At 44.5% G+C, this 19,055-nt stretch overlaps 1 protein-coding gene and 1 non-coding gene across 4 annotated transcripts in view; one reads left to right on the top strand and one right to left on the bottom strand.

Annotated features, from left to right (window-relative positions):
* The window catches only part of IFT81 (intraflagellar transport 81), a 112,802-nt gene extending 101,148 nt beyond the window's left edge, over nt 1–11,654 (top strand). For all 3 annotated transcript variants that reach the window (XM_077875558.1, XM_077875560.1, XM_077875559.1), the window contains exon 20: nt 10,754–11,654. In XM_077875558.1, coding sequence (XP_077731684.1) covers nt 10,754–11,032 — 279 coding nt within the window. In that variant the 3' untranslated portion in view covers nt 11,033–11,654. The remainder of the gene's footprint in view (nt 1–10,753) is intronic.
* LOC144300088 (U6 spliceosomal RNA) lies at nt 8,828–8,934 on the bottom strand. Its single transcript, XR_013366729.1, has one exon. It is a non-coding gene; the product is annotated as a U6 spliceosomal RNA (small nuclear RNA).
* Nucleotides 11,655–19,055: the final 7,401 nt, after the last annotated feature.

Here is a 19,055-nt window from a genome sequence, read left to right on the forward strand (position 1 = left end):
TTTAAAATGGTACACAAAGGAGGTTATATTCACTGTTCTGCAACTTGCTTTCTGCACTGAAGTCTTTGCACTCTTATGCAAGTATATCTGTCAGAGGAAAAAGAAACCATAGAAGTAGCATTATTATATTCAGAGGTATGTGCATTTAAAATTTTCATAGATATTGCCAAATTACTGTTCAAAAAGCTGGTAATAATTTGCAATCCCATCAGTTGTGTATGACAGAGCCTAGTTTGCCATTCCTTTGCCTAAGCTAGGTGTACTAGCTTCATAACATCTTTGTCAGTATGATAGGTATAATGAATTATTTTATTTTGTATTTTTGAAATTATGAATGAGATTGAGTTTTTATGGCTTATTTTTGATTGATTATGTGATATTTTTTCTTTTCTTTTTTTTAATTTTTATTTATTTATGATAGTCACACAGAGAGAGAGAGAGAGAGAGAGGCAGAGACACAGGCAGAGAGAGAGAAGCAGGCTCCATGCACTGGGAGCCTGACGTGGGATTCGATTCCGGGTCTCCAGGATCGCGCCCTGGGCCAAAGGCAGGCGCTAAACCGCTGCGCCACCCAGGGATCCCTATGTGATATTTTTTCTAATTGAAAAGTCCATAATTTTAATTGTAGAAATTTTGAATAATTAAAATCACATAATCTCACCACCCAGAGATTAGCACCATTTACAATTTTACTTTTGATCTTTCTATGAAATTTATTTTGTGTTTTTTTTTAAGATTTTATTTATTTATTCATGAGAGACACACACACAGAGAGAGAGAGAGAGGCAGAGACACAGGCAGAGGGAGAAGCAGGCTCCATGTGGGGAGCCCGACATGGGACTTGATCCCGGGACTCCAGGATCACGCCCTGGGCTTAAGGCAGTGCTAAACCGCTGAGCCACCTGGGCTGCCCCATCTTGTGTTTTGTTTTGTTAGCAAATAATGAGCGTTGGTGGTAGAGGAGCTTATTTTTATATTTAAAATACGAAGCTTACAAAAGGAGGTTATAATTCTGCTACTCAGAATATTGCTTTGAGCTCTTTTAATCAAGGTGCTATATAAATATTCAGTGGACTGAGCTCCCCTGTACCAAGCTTTTGGGATCAGCTAGTGGAAAAATCATTAGCATTCTTTCCTTGACACTGTACTGTCACTACTAGGGCTCAAACTGGATGAGATTTCCTGGGAGCCAACAGGTCTCTCAGTAAAGTAGTTGGACCTCTACAATCCTTTAATGGCATGGAATATAGAAGAATCCTGTACCTTAAAAAACAAACACACATTTTATAATACATGTTTATGTATGTGCCCACATTTATAGTCACTATTCTCTCTCATTTTCACACAAAAGGATATGAGATTAGTGAGCCAAGATAGGAGCATGCAGAAAGAATGCTGGAAATCTAGGGAACAGTAAAATGATTAGCGTACAGGGTCAGCCATTCAAAGACACAAGTCCTGTATGGTAATCCTATGTTTCCTTACCTGGTTCTTCTTTGGACTGGAAGAGCATGGAGTGCAGGGTAGATTCTGTTCACAGACCAAGGCAACTTTGATCAGTGAAGAATGAATGAATGGAAGTGAAGGAATGTGACCTTGACTAAATCACTTAATTGCTTTGGACTTCAGTTTCTGTCTCGGAGCATATGACTCCTGATCTCAGGATCATGAGTTTGAACCCCACATTGGGTGTAGAGATTACTTAAAAAACACAAACTTTGGAACACCTGGGTGGCTCAGCGGTTGAGCATCTGCCTTCAGCTCAGGGCGTGATCCCACAGTCCCGGGATCGAGTCCCACATCCGGCTTCCTGCATGGAGCCTGCTTCTCCCTCTGCCTCTGTCTCTGCCTCTCTCTCTGTCTCTCATGAGTAAATAAATAAAATCTTTAAAAAAAAAAAAAAGGCACAGAGAAAACTCCTGTTTTCTTCTAAGAGCCTTTAGTAGCTCTTATATTTAAGCCTATAATTCATTTTTGATGTATGGAAGAGATCCAACCTCAGTATTCTGCATGGGTGCGCCTATTTGTCCCAGCACAATTTGTTGAAAGACCCTTCATTCCCTACCCCGCCCCTCACTGAATTGTCTTAGCACCCTTGATGAAAATCAATTAACCATAATTGTGACAGTTTATTTCTGTATTTTCAATTCTATTCCATGGATCTGTCTAGATATATCCTTATGCCAGTACCACACTGTCTTGATTACTTTGACTTATGGGGGTGAGTTTTCAAATCAAGAACTTTGAGTCTTCTAACTTTCTTCTTCCTTTTAAAGGATAAAATAATGTATGTATAATTCTTTGAAGCTGTCAGAGGAAGTATGTGTGATGACTGTTTAAAAGCAGAGATGATAACTCAGGAAGGCACATGGTATAGGTTTAGAATAGTTAGTAGCTATTCTCAGAGTTGACCTATTGTACATGATTGTAAATGAACGCCTGTCCTTTATGGCTTATCTTGTATCAAACTGTCAGAGGCAGTTCCAAGCAATGATTACATTTAGGAGTTAATATAAAGAAAAAATCCTGTGGAAGATTGTAATTTACTCAAGATAGATTCTGTGGCCTTTTAAGTTTGTTCAAAGAAGTTAGTGTGTTGTAAAACCAGTTAAAATAAGAATAAACTTGGAAATATAAAATAGCATCAGCTCATAGCCCTTAGTGAAGATAACTAATGACCCTGGCCCTAAAATTCCAATTTATTTAGAAATAAGTTTTAATAAAAACTTTATATAAATAGAAATATTTCTCAGTCCAGTCCTCTTTAATGAAATGCCATAAAAATAAAAGACTAGAACATAAACTTTCCTTTTTTATATATTTGTAACCAAAAGCATTGCATAATCAGGGAGGAACCAGGAAGTAAAAATAATCACAATTATAGTAAAATTAAACGAAGTGATCTGTTTTCATTACTCTAGCAGAAGTAGAAAGTAAAGATAAACACGGCCAGCAAGTTCCTTTATCAAATTCGAAAATTCTTTCCTTGTCAGTCATTCTTTAATAGCAGAATAAAAATGAACTTTTTATTACGGTTTTTAACTCAACAGTCTCTTTTAAAAAGTTTTTAGGGACACTTGAGTGGCTCAGTGGTTGAGCGTCTGCCTTGGGCTCCGGGATCGAGTCCCACATTAGGCTCCCTATGGAGAGCCTGCTTCTCCCTCTGCCTATGTCTCTGCCCCCCTCTCTCTCTGTCTCTCATGAATATATAAATAAAATCTTTTTAAAAAATATTTTTAATTGTGATAAAAACACATAACTTAAAATCTACCATATTAACCATCTTTAAGTGTTCCATAGTGTTAAGTATATTCACACTAATGTGCAGTAGACCTCCATAATGTTTTCATGTTGCAAAACTGAAACTCTATATCCATTAAACAACTCTCCATCCCCTTTCCCCTGGCAACCACCATTCCACTGTCTGTTTTTGAGTTTGACTATTCTAGGTTCCTCATATAAGTGGAATCATAGAGTATTTATCTTTTTGTGACTGGTTTATTTCACTGATCACGATGTCCTCATCCACACTGTAGCATGTGACAGGATTTCCTTCAAGACTGAACACTGTCCTTTTAAATATCATTTTTATGGTACAGTCTATTCTATCTTTAAACATCATTGCAGGGCAGCCCAGGTGGCTCAGCGGTTTAGCGCCGCCTTCAGCCCAGGGTGTGATCCTGGAGACCCGGAATCGAGTCCCACATCGGGCTCCCTGCATGGAGCCTGCTTCTCCCTCTGCCTGTGTCTGTGCCTCTCTCTCTCTCTCTCTCTTTCATGAGTAAATAAATAAAATATTTTTAAAAAATCATTGCATTGTCTGTTTTAATGTTCCAGAGCATGACCAAATGCAGAATGATGAGAAGCAAGGCAATATACACATCTGACCTTCCAAATTTTCCTGTCAAGAAATCGGAGGAAGTTATATAGTGATTATACACTGTAGGATTTCCTCAGAATGAGAAAAACTATTTGATGCTAAATTAGCAGTCAAGACTCTAAAGACCTTTTTGCAAGCCCTTTGTATTGAATGTTTTTAGTTGTTTTGTTTTTTCTAGAAATGCACTAGACCTATTACAACTTTTTTTAAAGCACCTCTTAATCTATCTCTGCTGCTGGATTACTTTTTTCCTTCAAGCCTGCAGACATTCTCTCCAGCTTCTTCAGATTGAGTTTGCTGTGTTCCTGTTTGTGAATAACCCTTCTCTCCTATTCTGTCATAGCGACATTCTCACGTTCCACAGTTTGTTAAGAGAATGCAATCGCCAACAGTAGATACTGTTAGGTCACAGAACCCAATGGGAGAAAGATTTTATTAAAAAGAAGCAGAGCTCATTCATTTTCAGTCTTCCTACCTTAGTATTTTAACAGCTTTGTTGAGCTATAATTTACATACCATACAATTCATGATTTAAAAATCCAATGATTTTTAGTATATTCACATTCACTTTGAGAACATTTTATGACCCCCAAAGGAAAGCCTGTACCCACTAGCAGTCACTCCCCACTTCCCCAGCAGTCCCCAGCAACCACTAATATACTCTATAGATTTGCCTATTCTGAAATTTCATATAAATGGAACCGTACAACATGTGGTCTGGCTTTTTAGCATGATGTTTTCAAGGTCATCCATGTTATAGAATGTATCATTACTTTATCCCCCTTTTTTTAATTGTGGAAAAATACATATAAAATTTACCATCTTTATCATTTTACGTGTACATTTCAGTATTTTAAGTACAGTATCGTTGAACAACTAATCTCCAGAACTCTCTTCATCTTGTAAAACTAAACTCTGTTCCCATTAAACAAGAGTTTCCCATTCTCCCTTTTTCTCAGCTTCTGGCAACCATGATTCTACTTTGTCTCTGTGAATTTGACTACTCCAGGTACCTCATGTACATGGAATTATACAATATTTGTACTTCTATGACTGGTTTGTTTCATTTGGCATGATACCCTCAAGAACCTTGTCATTCATTTTGTAGCATGTGTCAGAACTTACTTCATGCTTCATTCCTTTTTATTACTGAATAATACTCCATTGTACAGATACACTACTTTTTGCTTATCCATTCATTAGTTGATGGGCATTTGGGTTATTTCTACTTTTTGGTTCTTATGAACAATATTATTGTAAACATTCATATACAAGCTTTTGTATAAACATGTTTTCAGCTCTCTTGGGCATGTACTTTGGAGTAGAACTGCTGAGTCACATGACAACTCTATGTTTAACTTTTTGTGGAACTGAGCAACTTTTTCAAAACTGCATCATTTTATACCAGAAAAGCATGGAGGTTCCAATTTCTCCACATCCTCATCAAGGATGCTGGAGAAGAGGATGTTGTTATTGCTCATCTTTTTATTATAGTCAACCCAGTAAGTGTGAAGTATTATCTTATTGCGGTTTTGTTGGCATTTCTCTGGTGGCTAATTTTCCTGTGTTTATTGGCCATATCTTCTTTGGATAAATGTTTATTCAGATCCTTTGTCCATTTTTAAAATTGGGTTGTCTTGTTATTGTTGAGTTGCAAGAGTCATTTGTGTATTCTGATTACAAGTCCCTTGTCAGATATATGACTTACAAATATTTTCTCCTATTTTGTAAGTTGCCTTTTTTCACTTTCTTGATGGTGTCCTTTGAAGGACTTGTCTTAATTTCAATGAAATCCAATTATCTATTTCTTCTTTTGACATTTGTATTTTTGGTGTTAAATCTAAGAAGGTTTTGCCTCACCAAAAGGCACAAAGATTGGAGTGTGTGACTGGCCCAGTTGGCAGAGCATGTGACTCTTTTTTTTTAGCATGTGACTCTTGATCTTGGTGTTGTAAATCCAAGCCCCACACTGGGTGTAGAGATTACTTAAAAAAAGCAAATAAACTTTTTTTAAAAGGCACAGAGATTTACACCTGTTTTGTTCTAAGAGCCTTTAGTAGTTTCAGCTTTTATATTTAGGCCTATGATTCATTTTTGGTTAATTGTTATATATGATGTAAGGAACAGATCCAGCCTCAGTATTCTGCATGTGTGCACCCATTTGTCCCAGCACAATTTGATGGAAGACCCTTCATTCCCTACGCCGCCCCTCATTGAATTGTCTTAGCACCCTTGATGAAAATCAACCATAATTGTGACAGTTTATTTCTGTATTTTCAATTCTATTCCATGGATCTATCTAGATATATCCTTATGCCAGTACCACATGGTTTTGATTACTTTGACTTATAGGGTGAGTTTTGAAATCAAGAACTTTGAGTCTTCTTTGTTCATCTTTTTCAGGATTGTTTCAGCCATTCTGAAAAGATGACTTTCAGATTTTTGTCATGTACTGGGTTAGGAAAGATAAGAGAGAAGGAGATTTAGGTTTAGGTGGGTCAAATGAAAAATTCTGCTTTGTCTAGATGAAGTTTGTGGTGCCTGTTGGACACACAAGAGGAGCTGTATGTACAGTGGGATCTACATGTAGGAACTACATGTGTTCCAAGGATTGGTCAGAGCTGGAGATAAAAAGAAATAAAGATGTGAGCATCAAGAGCATGTAGGGCTCATCACCCTTCCCATCTGTTTTTTCATCCCTCTATGCTCTCTTGGGTTCCCCCTAACAGTTCATCTCAAGTTATTTTCTTACAGCTTCCTAGGTGCTCCAGACCAGAGAGATTTCCCCATCTTGTCATCCTCTGGAAGGCTTACCATTTATGGAACTGCCTACATCAAGGTTGAAAACCTTCCCCCTCAACCTTTCAATTCTTCCTTTTCATGTAAATATTAAATATGCAATCATCCAGGGAAACCAGAAGGGATGAGTAGGTTTGGAGGAGGGGAACTTTGGAAACAGGCATTCATGAAGCTGGTTCAGATTTGGATGGGCCCAGAAATTATTGCTAGGTGGTAGGGACAGTGGAGCCTGAAACCAAAATGGAATGGAGAATGGAAAGTCACTATGGAGGGATGCCTGGGTGGCTCAGCGGTTGAACATCTGCCTTTGGCTCAGGACGTGATCCCAGGGTCCTGGGATCGAGTTCCGCATCGGGCTCTCTACATGGAGCCTACTTCTCCCTCTGCCTGTGTCTCTGCCTCTGTGTGTGTGTGTGTCTCTCATGAATAAATAAATAAAATCTTAAAAAAAAAGTCACTATGGCACACAGGAGACTTTACTACTGCTACTCCACTGTAGCGATTTCCAGCTCTTCCAGCTCAAAAGGATTTGGGTTGGGGATCCCTGGGTGGCTCAGTGGTTTAGAGCCTGCCTTTGGCCCAGGGCATGATCCTGGAGTCCAGGGATTGAGTCCCACATCGGGCTCCCTGCATGGAGCCTGCTTCTCCCTCTGCCTGTCCCTCTCTCTGTCTCTAATAAATAAATAAATAAATAAATCTTTAAAAAATTTTTTTGCAGAGCTTTGATGGTAGTGATAGTTGCCCAACAGTGCAAATGAACTTACACTTAAAAATAGTTAAAATGGTAGATTTTTATGTTGTGCATATATTACTACTATTAAAATGTCTTGCAGGGACACCTGGGTGGCTCATTGGTTGAGTGTCTCCCTTTGGCTCAGGTTGTGATTCTGGGATCCTGGGATTGAGTCCCACGTCGGGGTTCCCACAGGGAGCCTGCTTCTCCCTCTGGCTGTGTCTCTGCCTCTTTCCATGTGTCTCTCATGAATAAGTAAATAAATAAATCTTTTTAAAAAATAAAATTAAATAAATAAATAAATAAATAAATAAATAAATAAATAAATAAATAAAATGTCTTGCAGATCTAGAAACCAGGTCCCAGAACCTGGAATGTTTCTATCTATCCCCTAAGATACCTCGTTTCTTTTCTTTTCTTTTAAGATTTTATTTATTCATGAGAGACAGAGAGAGAGAGACAGAAACACAGGCAGAGGGAAAAGCAGGCTCCATGCAGGGTGCCCAATGCGAGATTCAATCTGGGGTCCCCAGGATCAAGACCTGGGCCGAAGGCAGGCGCTAAACTGCTGAGCTACCCAGGGATCCCCACCTCTTGTCTTGTTATCAAAAGATTGAAGACACCCATGGTAATCATCAGCTCTTACAGAGAGCCAAGAAAGTAGCTGCAGAGGCCTGAGATGTTTTTGCTTCCAAGTATGTACGTACAGCTCTGCAGTGGCTGGGAAGCTGACCAGAAGACCATGTCCCTGCCCTTGCCTGCATAATGCTGTATAAATATCATCAAATTTATGTTGTGGAGGGGTCTCCTTTTGTCAGTCCCCTGCAGGCCGTCCCTCTGTTTGTTGGTACACGTGATGGAGTCTAAGTAGAGGGTCTCTCAGTGAGTGCAGCTTCTTTGAGTTGTCCATGGTGGGGAGGTCCCAGCTCCTGGTGCAAGGAGTCCAGAAGGGTGGGTAGAGGTCAGCCCCTATCTGGAAATTCACAGTCACCCCAGCTACATATCTCTTATGACGTGTCTCCCTTTAAGTGGTGCACCTTATTACTGTTGGATTCCCAGTAGATTTCTTCTCAGAAGTTAACCGGGGGGCCTCTCTTACCTTATCCTTTGCCCTGGGCCTCTGTCTTCTCTTCCCACTTCTCCTCACCAGTAAGACCCATTTCTCCATCCTGCCATGCCTGTGTGTTTACACATCTCCAGCACAAGGCAAAGGGACTTGGGGGTATTGGTTCCTTCTAGTTTAGGAATACTATCAGGTTGAGGCATGGCCAACGAAACCCCAGCCTGAGCCCACAAAGAGCACTAACCACATCTTCCCAAGTGCCATGTTCCACCAGTCCTTCCTTTCACTCATCCTGAAATCTTTGGATGCCCATGGTGTTGTTTTGTCCCCTGCTTCCAACCTGATTTTTTTTCCAAACATGAAATGCTTTGTGAATTTGCATGTCATCCTTGCAAAGGGGCCACACTGACTTTCTCTCAATCATTTCAATTTTAGTATGTGTGCTGCCAAAGCAAGCACCCTCCATTCAGATTTTGAGGGTCGTTTGACTTTATTTGCCTTTGTCAGCTGCTGTTTTCTGCCTCTAAGGGTCCATGTTGTGGCTCTGCCCTCTCTGGACCCCTGGGGAGGGCACCCAGCAAGATCAGCTTAATACCTACATCCACTTTTACAGGACAACCTCATTAGGAGTCCATTACACTTTTAAAATGCTGAAACCAAATCACTCCATTCTCCTTTTTTTTTTTAATGTCTTAAAAAAAGGAGGGTGGCACCCTTTCAAAATCTTTGAGAATCACAAAAAGTGGGTGTCATGAAATGAGGGTGGTTGTGCAGAGCCCCCACGTGTGAAAGGGCAGTAGACGTGGTAGAGTGTGCTGTGCTTGTGGGCGTTCTCGCAGAGCTGTGGGCTTCCAGAGTTCTGGCCCTGAAGCCTCAACACCTGTTGGTATAAGCCAGCTTAGTCCCCTTGCAGTGAGCTTGGGGGAATCTATTAGCTTTGCCCCTGAAGTTAGATTCCATGCTGTCTCAGAAGAACAGTAGAGGGAGAGAGAAGAGGAAGGATGAATGAGAGAGAAGCTAGGAAAAGATTTGTACTGATGCTAGAAAAAAAAAAAAAAAAAAAAAAGCTCTTGCTGGGTTTACTTATGCAGGGTAGATTGCAAATACCTTGACCTGGCAGTTGTTCTGCACCCGTGACTACCTTCCAAACTCACACACACATACAACCCAGACACACAGAGCAATTCAAAGCTCTGGTCTGGAAAATCTTCCAACTGGGGTGTCAGTTGGTTGCCTTGTGATGACAGGTTTAATGGTCTTATATCTCGCATTCCACTGAGACCACCTACCCAGAGGCCACACCCTACTGACCTGGTTAGCCAGGGCCTGAGACCACACGGGAACGCAGTGTGGATGGAGGGTCAGGAGTGTGGATCGAGGGTCAGGAGACCTATGCTCTGGGTCAATCGCTCTGACTTGCTGTGTAATTGTGTCCATGTTGCTTGCCCTCTCTGTAATTCAGGGTCCCAAATTATAAAACAGGACTGAAGGCTCTTGCTTCATAGAAATGTCACAAGATAAGTCACAAGTGCTTATGCTTCTAGGAGTCAAGAAATCAGGGAAATCCTCTCTCTCTCTCTCTCTCTCTTTCTCTCTCTCTCTCTCGTTGCTGTTGTTGAGGTAGGGTGTCCTGGGCTCTCTTATGCAAGCCCTTAGAAGACATTTAATCAGAGAGTAAGACTGAAAAAGAAAAAAAGCAAACCTGCTCATGAAAGAGCCTTGAGGTATCTCAAGTATCTCCTTCCAGACACAAGTCCAGGAGCCTCTTTGGTTGTTTCTAGCCAACAACCTCAAGTTGAGGATAGAGGTGCTTTTTTCCCCTTTCTTCCAGTTTTCCTTTCTGATCTGATGTCTCTTTGAGTGACGCTGGTTGAGGCAGGGCCACAGGTGACGGTAGAAAATAGTGTCCCAGTTGCTCAAAGCTTTTCTATGGGGTAATACATGGATCAGCCTGCCTTGTCAGTGGGTGAATAAAAGGAACAGCCTTTTTACTGATTTGTGTTCTTTTGATTGTTCGAGTAATCAGCCCAGCTAATTCAGCGCCCTCTGATGGCCTGCTAGTCCATGGTAAAGTACGTGCAGAGGGAAACACCATGGTCTGCCAGTCATGGCCTGTGGTTCTAGATGAGTAGATGGAGTATGGTGACCCAAAGCAACCGTAGGCTTCTCGTTCTTGTGAAAGAGCCTCAGGCTCTCAGCTGCTGTCTCAGCTTCTTATTATTGCTGTGACAAATTACCACAAACTCAAAACAACACCAATGTATTTTCTTAATTTCAGGAGGTCAGAAGTCAGCAAGGCTGTGCTCCTTCTGGAGGCTCCAGGGGAGAGAATCCAATGTGGTGCCTATCCCAGCCTCTGGAGGCCACGGTGCTCCTTGACTCATGGTGCCTTCTCTGTCTTCTGGGCAGGCCGGCCCAGCTTCTGTCACACTGCTCTCTAGCTCACCCTCCTGCCTTCCACCTGCCAGGGACCCTGGTGATGAAGTCGGGCCCCACCCTCTCCTTTCCTGGGTTTCTCAGGATCTTGGGGCCAGGAGCCAGTGGGGAGGCACATTGATTAGAGTCTGTGGAACCTTCTTTAGGAAAGGAGGCAGCCCGACATCACTGGCCTGGTGAGCCCTCCCCTCGCCATCAAAAGTGTCCATGACCATGAAGAGAATGAAGAGTCTGGGAATAAAAAGAGGGACCCAATATGTCTGATCATAAGAAGCTTGATCAGAAAGGGTGAAGGTGGGCAAAGGGGTTGACATCCTGTCTGCGCAGCTCGTTGACATTTTCCTTCACCTCGATGTTGGCATCACTTCACCAGAGCACCACCATGCTTTCCATCCCTCAAGACCTTTATTTTTAGTTTGGGGTATTTTCTATTGTTTAAAGGTTGCCTTGCAACCCGTTTGCCTGGAGGGTTTAAACAATATAGAGTTTCTTTGCTGAGCAGCAACAGTAGCCAAGAGAGACCGAATATAAACTTTTAAGTCTATTTTCTCAGAGTTCGTACATCAGCAATGGCTTTAAACAGAAGAGTTTGCGGCCCCTGGCTTGCCTGTCCCTGGGGGAGGGGGAGAGGGTGGCTTGTGAAGAACATTTTGTGTTCTCTTATCTTTCCTACTAGTGGAAGGGGATAAGCACCAGAATAGGAAAACAAAATATCTGGCTATTAATATACCCTAAGTCCTCTAGCACATGGATTGGATTTGTTTATTTGTGAAAGAGAAGGATGCTTCTCTCTGACCATGGGCTCCCCTGCCAGCTGGAAGGGAATGGCAGGCACAGTGCCCTCCATAAGGTGAAGGGGATTGGGAAGCAGGGCCTAACTTCCCACTTAAAAGAGAAAATCCTCAGACTTTTCTCAAGGAAAGTCGCCTTTCTGGCTCCTCCTGCCTTGAGCCCCAGGAGCATCACTTAGGGAAATTAAGAAAGAAAAAATAATATAATGAAGCAGGAGGATTTACCACGAAAGGGCCAGAGAGTGTCCCTAGCTCTCCTAGCAGATGTGTGTGCGGTACCGTCCTAATGTCTGACCCTGGGGAACCAGAGGCCTGGACAATCTTGCCGGAAGAAAGAAACTGGGTCCCTTGGGTGGCCCAGTTCACTGGTGGTGAGCGGGGCAGACACAGGAGCGTCCCCTCTGTAAGAGGAAGGCAGCCCTGCTGAGCTCAGATTCGGGGCTACTGTCCTATACTATGCTCCCCTGGGCCTCTTCGTGGTTTGAAGAAAGCAGTGTCCCAGAGTAGACAGAGTTTTCTAGAGGGGTAGATGGCTCATTAATTATAAACCTTCTAGCTGGGAAAAAGCCAGAAGGGAAGAGATTTCTTGTGGGGGCAGGAGCACGCACACACCTCTGAGCCCCACATCTGCCATGTCTTGAACACGTTTTGGAGTGCCCTTTGGCTGCCTGAAGGGGTCTCTGCTTGCCATGTACCAGGGTCAGGCCTTCTCAGGTTCCCGGGAACGTTTTGATTAGCCAGGAGTCCCAGGCACACACCGCACACCGAGAAGAGGAGGGCAGGCTTGGCAGGGCCGGCCCTCTCCAAGAGCAAACAGGGACAAAGGTCGGTGTACTTAAGGCTGCCTCTCCCAGCCTGCTTGTCTCCCTGCCAGGCCAGATGCCCCAGGTTGTCCCCTGCGTTGCTACATGTTTCAGGAATCCATCATCTCTGTGCCTGCTGGGTCACCCATTACCCCAGATCCGATTCCCAGGCAGGGACGGTCAGGACACCTGAGCAGAAGCAAAAATTTAATAGCTTTGAAGCAGAAATGCTGTCGTGTCTTTACCTGTTGGGTTGAGAGCCAAACGTGTTACCCGTTATGACGCCATCGTGGAAACATGCATGAAAGGAAGAATTTGTAAGCTACCTCTTCTGGCCGTCTTGGCAAAGGGGGAAGCTCTCTGTGTGAACCACGGCTCCTCAGACTCTCAGAATTTGAAGAAACTTCCTCTGTGATGATTTCTGTGACTATATGTCACAGCCACCCCAGAGCGTTTGAATTTGTCCCTACAGCAGCAGGTCTAGCTGTCCACTGGGCTTCTCTGTGAGAATCTCAACAATTTGGAGGTCACCGAGGTTGCCAAACAAAACCAGTCTGGCTCAGATTTGGTGTAGAGTGAGCAGAGAAAGAAGCCTGGTGTTTTATGAAATCATCAAGGCTCTTACGGCCCACAGCCCTCCTTGTTTAGGATTAGAATCCTATGTGGTGTTTGTTTTCCTTCTCCTTACCTGGGAATGCTCTTCAGCCAATGGAATGACGACACGGCAGCTAATCTGAATTATCTCGTTTAACTTCCACCTCACACCTGTGAGGGAGACATGACTGATCTGCAACCTGTAGGTGAGGACCACAGCTCAGAGGAGCTGGGCAGCGTGCTTGCAGTGACCTGCTACATTTGTCTGCAAATCTGACTGCTTGGCCCCCTACTCTGAGTGCAGAGGAAGAAGCAACAGGAGAACCAGTATTTTCTGAGGGCTGTAGTTGAGGACAGCTTTCTTAGAAGCTAGGGCCCTTGTGACTTACGTTCACGGGGCCATCTGAGGAAGTTGTTTAGCTTCTGAGGTGATAGATGAGGGCAGAGCGTGGGTGGAAGGGTAAGTCAGGATAGTGTTTCTTGTCTGGTCCCCATCAGGGAGTCCACAGGCCGACTTCTGGGCTATGTTTATATCATTATTTTTAAGGCACCAACACCAGCTCAGCAGCTCTAAGCTTTCTCTTCCTTTAGCCATCCTCCATGAGGAAAGAAGCCAAGAGGAAGAGTTTCCCAAGCCATTTCCCTCAGTGCAGCTGATCCCAACTTGAAACCCAAGACCTGTCACACTGTGGCCCTAACTGAAGCCCGGCTAAGCCATGCGTCCTGAGACCCAGCAGGAAGCCATTCCGTGCTCTTGTATCAAGAACCGTCTCCACCCAGGCACAAGTAGGCTCTGCTTCCATGGTTTGACCTCAGGGGTTAAGCTGGCTGGTCAAGCCTGTCAGTAGCCATCCTCTAGACTCGGACTGACTGTCAGCAGTCGTTTACTGGGAGAGAAGAGCGGGAGGATGCCCAGGATTTGCATGTTGAATTTGGGGCCTCTTCTTGAAAGGTAGCCTCCTTGGAAAAGGAAGGTAGTAGAGGAGTTCCTATAGCATTGAAAGAGCCCCCTCCATTTGCTGCTCAGAGGGGAGCAATGATCCCATGCCGTGCCCTGCCCCCCACAACTAGGATTCCTGCTCCTGCCTTCAGAGCCATCCATCATCCTTTGTCCTGACTGATGGGACTTTTCTTTGGATGGGCAGTGTTAGTAGGGAACCCCACCCCCAGGTTTCCTAGTCATCTGCAGGTCACAGGACCCTCCAATCTGATGCTCCAGCAAGACTTTGGTTCCATCCTGCCAGGCTACCTCTGTCAACAAGACTACGTACATCAGCTTTGCTCCACTCTGCGATTCTGAATTACCCTCTCCAGCAACCAGCACCAGCAGTCCCCTCCCAGTGTCCTGATATCCCCTGGTTAATAAGCAGCTCACATAAAGACAATAAGGACTGTTGCAAGAAGGGGAGAGAGGCTGAGGTTCTCTGCATACAGGCCAGGAAGCCCTGGACTTGGCCCAGGAACTGGGTGGTTGTTCCTGTTCTCTGCCCTTTGGTAGGCTTCCTTACGGGTTACAGAAGGAAGAGAAGCCTGAACGCCTCATCTAAAGTTGTAGTGGACCATGAGGCAAAGAGGCATTCATTAATCAATGAAGGATTCTTGCTGAAGTCTGAGGCCCCTTCCTGGAGGATACTAGTCCTCTCCAGAAGAGAATAGATTTCTGCCCTTTATTCTTTCAAACCAATTTCTAGAAGGCTCTTAGATCCCTATCAATTAAAGCACTAGTCATCCACATCCCTCTCTCCTGTCTTTCTGAGCTGCCCAGACGGCACTCTTCCTACCAACCACCACCGCCCCCCGGCCCCCCGCATCTCCCGTACTATGTTTTATCCCCTTGGAGTTTGGAGATGTCCTTGAGAAGTCCCGGTGGGGGAGGGGGGAGAGAAGTCCCTGAGGAAGGAACTGGTGGGGAGCTGACACCCCCCTTATTGTCTCTCTGGTCTGAATCCAACACACCAGGGGAGCTGGAGCCCTCTCCCTAGGACTGCCTATTGTCAAGGTCCTGGTCACCTTTGAAGCCTCCTGCAGGGATCCCCAATGCCAACGGAGCCTCTCTCTGAAGCACAGCACTGTGATATTTTAAACTTGGAAATCCCTAGACAAATATGTCTCACTTAATCCTCACCAAGCTGGCCCCCAGCAGAGACTCGTTTGGCCAAACTTATCAAGTACCACTAGTTCTTGCAGCAAACATTCCCTTTGTTCCAGGCATTGTGTTCAGGGCTGGGAATACAGGATAAACAAGGTAAGGTCCCTGTCCTTGAAGATGACCAGACTATCAGAAGAGACACACGCTATGGGCCTCTCGCATGCAGAATGCCTCAGACCCAGCACTCCTCTATCTTGCCAGGCTCCAGAGGACCCTGCTCTCTGCCATTTGTCAGCCCTGTGGCTTCAGCTTAATTGCTTACCCTAAGCTTCAGCTTGCTCATCTGCAAATCGGGGTCATGAACAGTATCTATCTCATAGAGACATTGTGAGGATTAAATAGAACCACTTCTTTGCGAGGCGGATAGGGCTAAGTACATACCTTCCTCCTGAAGGTAACATGTGCCAGGAGAGCGGTAGAAGCAGGCCAAGCAGGGTTTGATCCCCAGCTTACAGGCAAAAATGACTCTTCTGAGCATCACCTTCAGGTGATTAATAATTTACCTAATCCGAGTAAATTGGCTGATGTGTGTGAAAGTACCTAATACATAGCAGGCATTCAGCACATGTTAGCCTTTTGGAACTTCTCAAGAATCTGAACACACACACACACACACACACACACACACACACACACATACATTCTCCCAGTTAATCCTCAAGGCTTGACCCTCCCGGATTCAGTTCTCATTCCCCCAGAGAGTCGTGTTCCGTGATCAAGTGTTCCCTCCCTCTGTCCTTTGTGCTTCTGTACTAAGTACCTGGAGGCCCTCGTCCTGTCCACACTCAGGCACCACTCGGCCCCAGATAGCCATTGAGCTGCTCTAATCTCTCCCTACAGCTCCATCTCTACCTCTCCTCAGCCCCCACTTCATCCCCTGTTCCCCTAGCCCCTTAATCAAATTAAGGGAAAGAAAAGCATTTAGATAGGGTTGCTAAATATATTTCTGTTCAGGGGAGGGAGAAAAAGGGAAGAGTATGGAGGAGGAGGCAGAGTGTGAAATTCCTTAATGGAATGTGCCCTGAGAGCCTCTTTTCTCTAGAATAAGCCTTGGAATCACCTATCTGGATGGAGTCTTCTCTCTGGCAAAGTGCTTTCACAAACATTATCTCATCACGATACAGGCCTGGTGGCAGAGTGCCCACTCCCCGGAAAGGTCTGCCCAGGCCATCGTGCCTCACGAGCTAGTCTGACCCTGCTCTATATATCTCACAGGACACCCTGGCCCCACAGGGGGTGACTCCGCCTTCTGCAGAGCATGACACCAACAGAGGGGCTGCTCACGGCTGGGGGTCACAGTTTTCCCTTCTGTGTTTCCCCCACCCCAGATTCAGAATCTTCTGAACACTTTTACCTCTTAAAAGCTGTTAAGTGCCAGTTGTAGAAACCTTTGAAAATATACTAACATAGGGATGCCTGGGTGGCTCAACGGTTGAGCATCTGCATTGGCTCAAGGCATGACCCTGGGGTCCAGGATGGAGTCCCACATTGGGTTCTTTGGCAGGAGCCTGCCTCTCCCTCTGCTTATGTCTCTGCTTCTCTCTCTGTCTCTCATAAATAAATACATAAAATCTTTAAATATAGATATAGATATAGATATAGATATAGATATAGATACTAACATATAAAGGAGGCAACAAAAGTCACTCATGGTCCACAACATAATTCTTGGTAACACCTTGTGGTAGCTCTTTTAAGTGTTTCTGAATTGCACCCATGGACTTGTGCACATGTGTGTGCATTTGTGCAAGAGGAACTGTATGCACACCTGTTGTTTGTATTCGGCTTTTATACTTAATGTGTTTTTATGTTCTACTTCATCAGAAATTCTTCTGACGTATTACTTTAAAATAGCATGAGTTAGGATTTTTTTTTTTAATTTTTTATTTATTTATGATAGTCACAGAGAGAGAGAGAGAGAGGCAGAGACACAGGCAGAGGGAGAAGCAGGCTCCATGCACCGGGAGCCCGATGTGGGATTCGATCCCGGGTCTCCAGGATCGCGCCCTGGGCCAAAGGCAGGCGCCAAACCGCTGCGCCACCCAGGGATCCCCGGATTTTTTTTTTCTTCTTGAAAAAGAAGACACGTCCATTTGGAAATGATCATGGTTCCCATTGATTGAGTCTTATAAGGCTGGAGACCCTACCCAGCACTTTACACTCATGATCACATTCAATTCTCACAGCAACTCTCCCTGGTAGATGCTGATAACCTCGTTTCACAGAGAAGGGAGGGAGGCCTTGGGTGAAGGAGCTCCTCCTAGCCAGCAAAGGAATTTCACATGCACTGTTTCATCAAACTGCCTCCACGAGTGGCTTTATTTAAGGACCACATAATGTTCTTGTATGTATTTGTGGTGATTGACCATTTTCATTTGTTGGACATTTCAGAGTTTGGGCTTGAGGGTTTTTTTGTTTTGGGGGATTTTTCTTCTCATAATGAAGCAATGATCACCTTTGCATAAAATCGTCTTTGTTCACCTCTCCTGTTATTTCTTTAGAACCATTTCCTAGAAGTGACATTACTGAGTCAACCCTTCTCAAGTCTTGTTACCTATTACCACTGGCCTTTCTGGAAAGCCGGAGAGCACTCCCAGTGCATCCAAGAGAAGGTCCCCTTCAAGAACAGCATGGTGTGGCCCCTGGAAAGTATATCTCTGCAATTGGATTTCCATCTCCATGATCACTGGTGAGGTTGGGCTTATCTTTCACACGTTGATTCATCAGCAGTATACTCGTGAGTTATTGTACTCGGGGCGGCTCGTCACTCCTGCTGGCACTTCTTTCTTGCTTTCATTCATGGTCTCTGCTGCTTTTGTGTTTCAGTCTAGACCCAGATCATTTAGGGGCACCTCGGCGAGGAAAATTGTTTCCTATTCAACATACCCAGTAGAACTTTGTTCTTAATGAGAACCTGTGTCTGCACATCGACACCTCACCTCAGCCCCTGCCACACTGTGTGGCTCCCTTAGAACTGCCCCACCTCAGAAGAAAGGTCAAAGTTAAGATTTCCCTTAACCGAAACTCAATCTGCAAGCTCAGACCATTCTGGAAACAGTATTGTTGAGTTGTTTTTTTTCTTCAGGAAGTAACTAAGCTACAGCCAGAGGGCCTGTGCACCCTGCCTTCTCTTCCCAAGAAGTTTCAATTCTTTTTGTTCTCAGGGGAGGTGAGAAAGGGAGGAGAATGGAAGAAACTTGTGCCTTCCTGTGAGCCTTCTAGCAGAGGCTGTGTGAGTCTTCTAGCAGAGGCTGTGGAGCTTTCTGACAGGGACCCCAGTCTTTGAAGAGCCTGTAATCCTCTGAGTTGGACAAGAATGCACCATCTCCACCGAGAGGTTGTGTAATCTCCTTCCTCCGCTGGGAAGATCAGCAGGAGAAAAGGTGTAGCCAGGCGTGGAGGGCAGGCAGGTGCTGGCTGGTTACTCACATGCATCCTCAGTTCCTCACCTCAGATTCCATCCAGCCTGAAATGCCTTTGACAGAGTGTGTTCACTTTGGTTGTATCTCCTGCATTGCAATCACTGTGTCCTTCGGGCTGCTCCAGGATCCCCTAACGCTTCCTCCAGAGTTCACATTGGGTTGTCCTCTCACAGTCATTGAAGAACTCAGGAATCTGCCTTCTAGGGACTCCCTCCTCCTCCAGGCGCCAGTTGTTAGCTCTCATATCCCTCCTCACCTGCACTTAAACGATCTTTGGCTCAGGTGGTTGGAAGTTCAGTTCCTTCAGGTGTTCCCTGCATGGAGCCAGAGATTTCTAATCCCTGCAGGTAGGAGAAGTAAAAAAAAAAGGGGGGGGGGGGGTGGA

The sequence above is a fragment of the Canis aureus genome, chromosome 27, assembly GCF_053574225.1.
Source record: "Canis aureus isolate CA01 chromosome 27, VMU_Caureus_v.1.0, whole genome shotgun sequence".
Classification (NCBI taxonomy): Eukaryota; Metazoa; Chordata; class Mammalia; order Carnivora; family Canidae; genus Canis; species Canis aureus.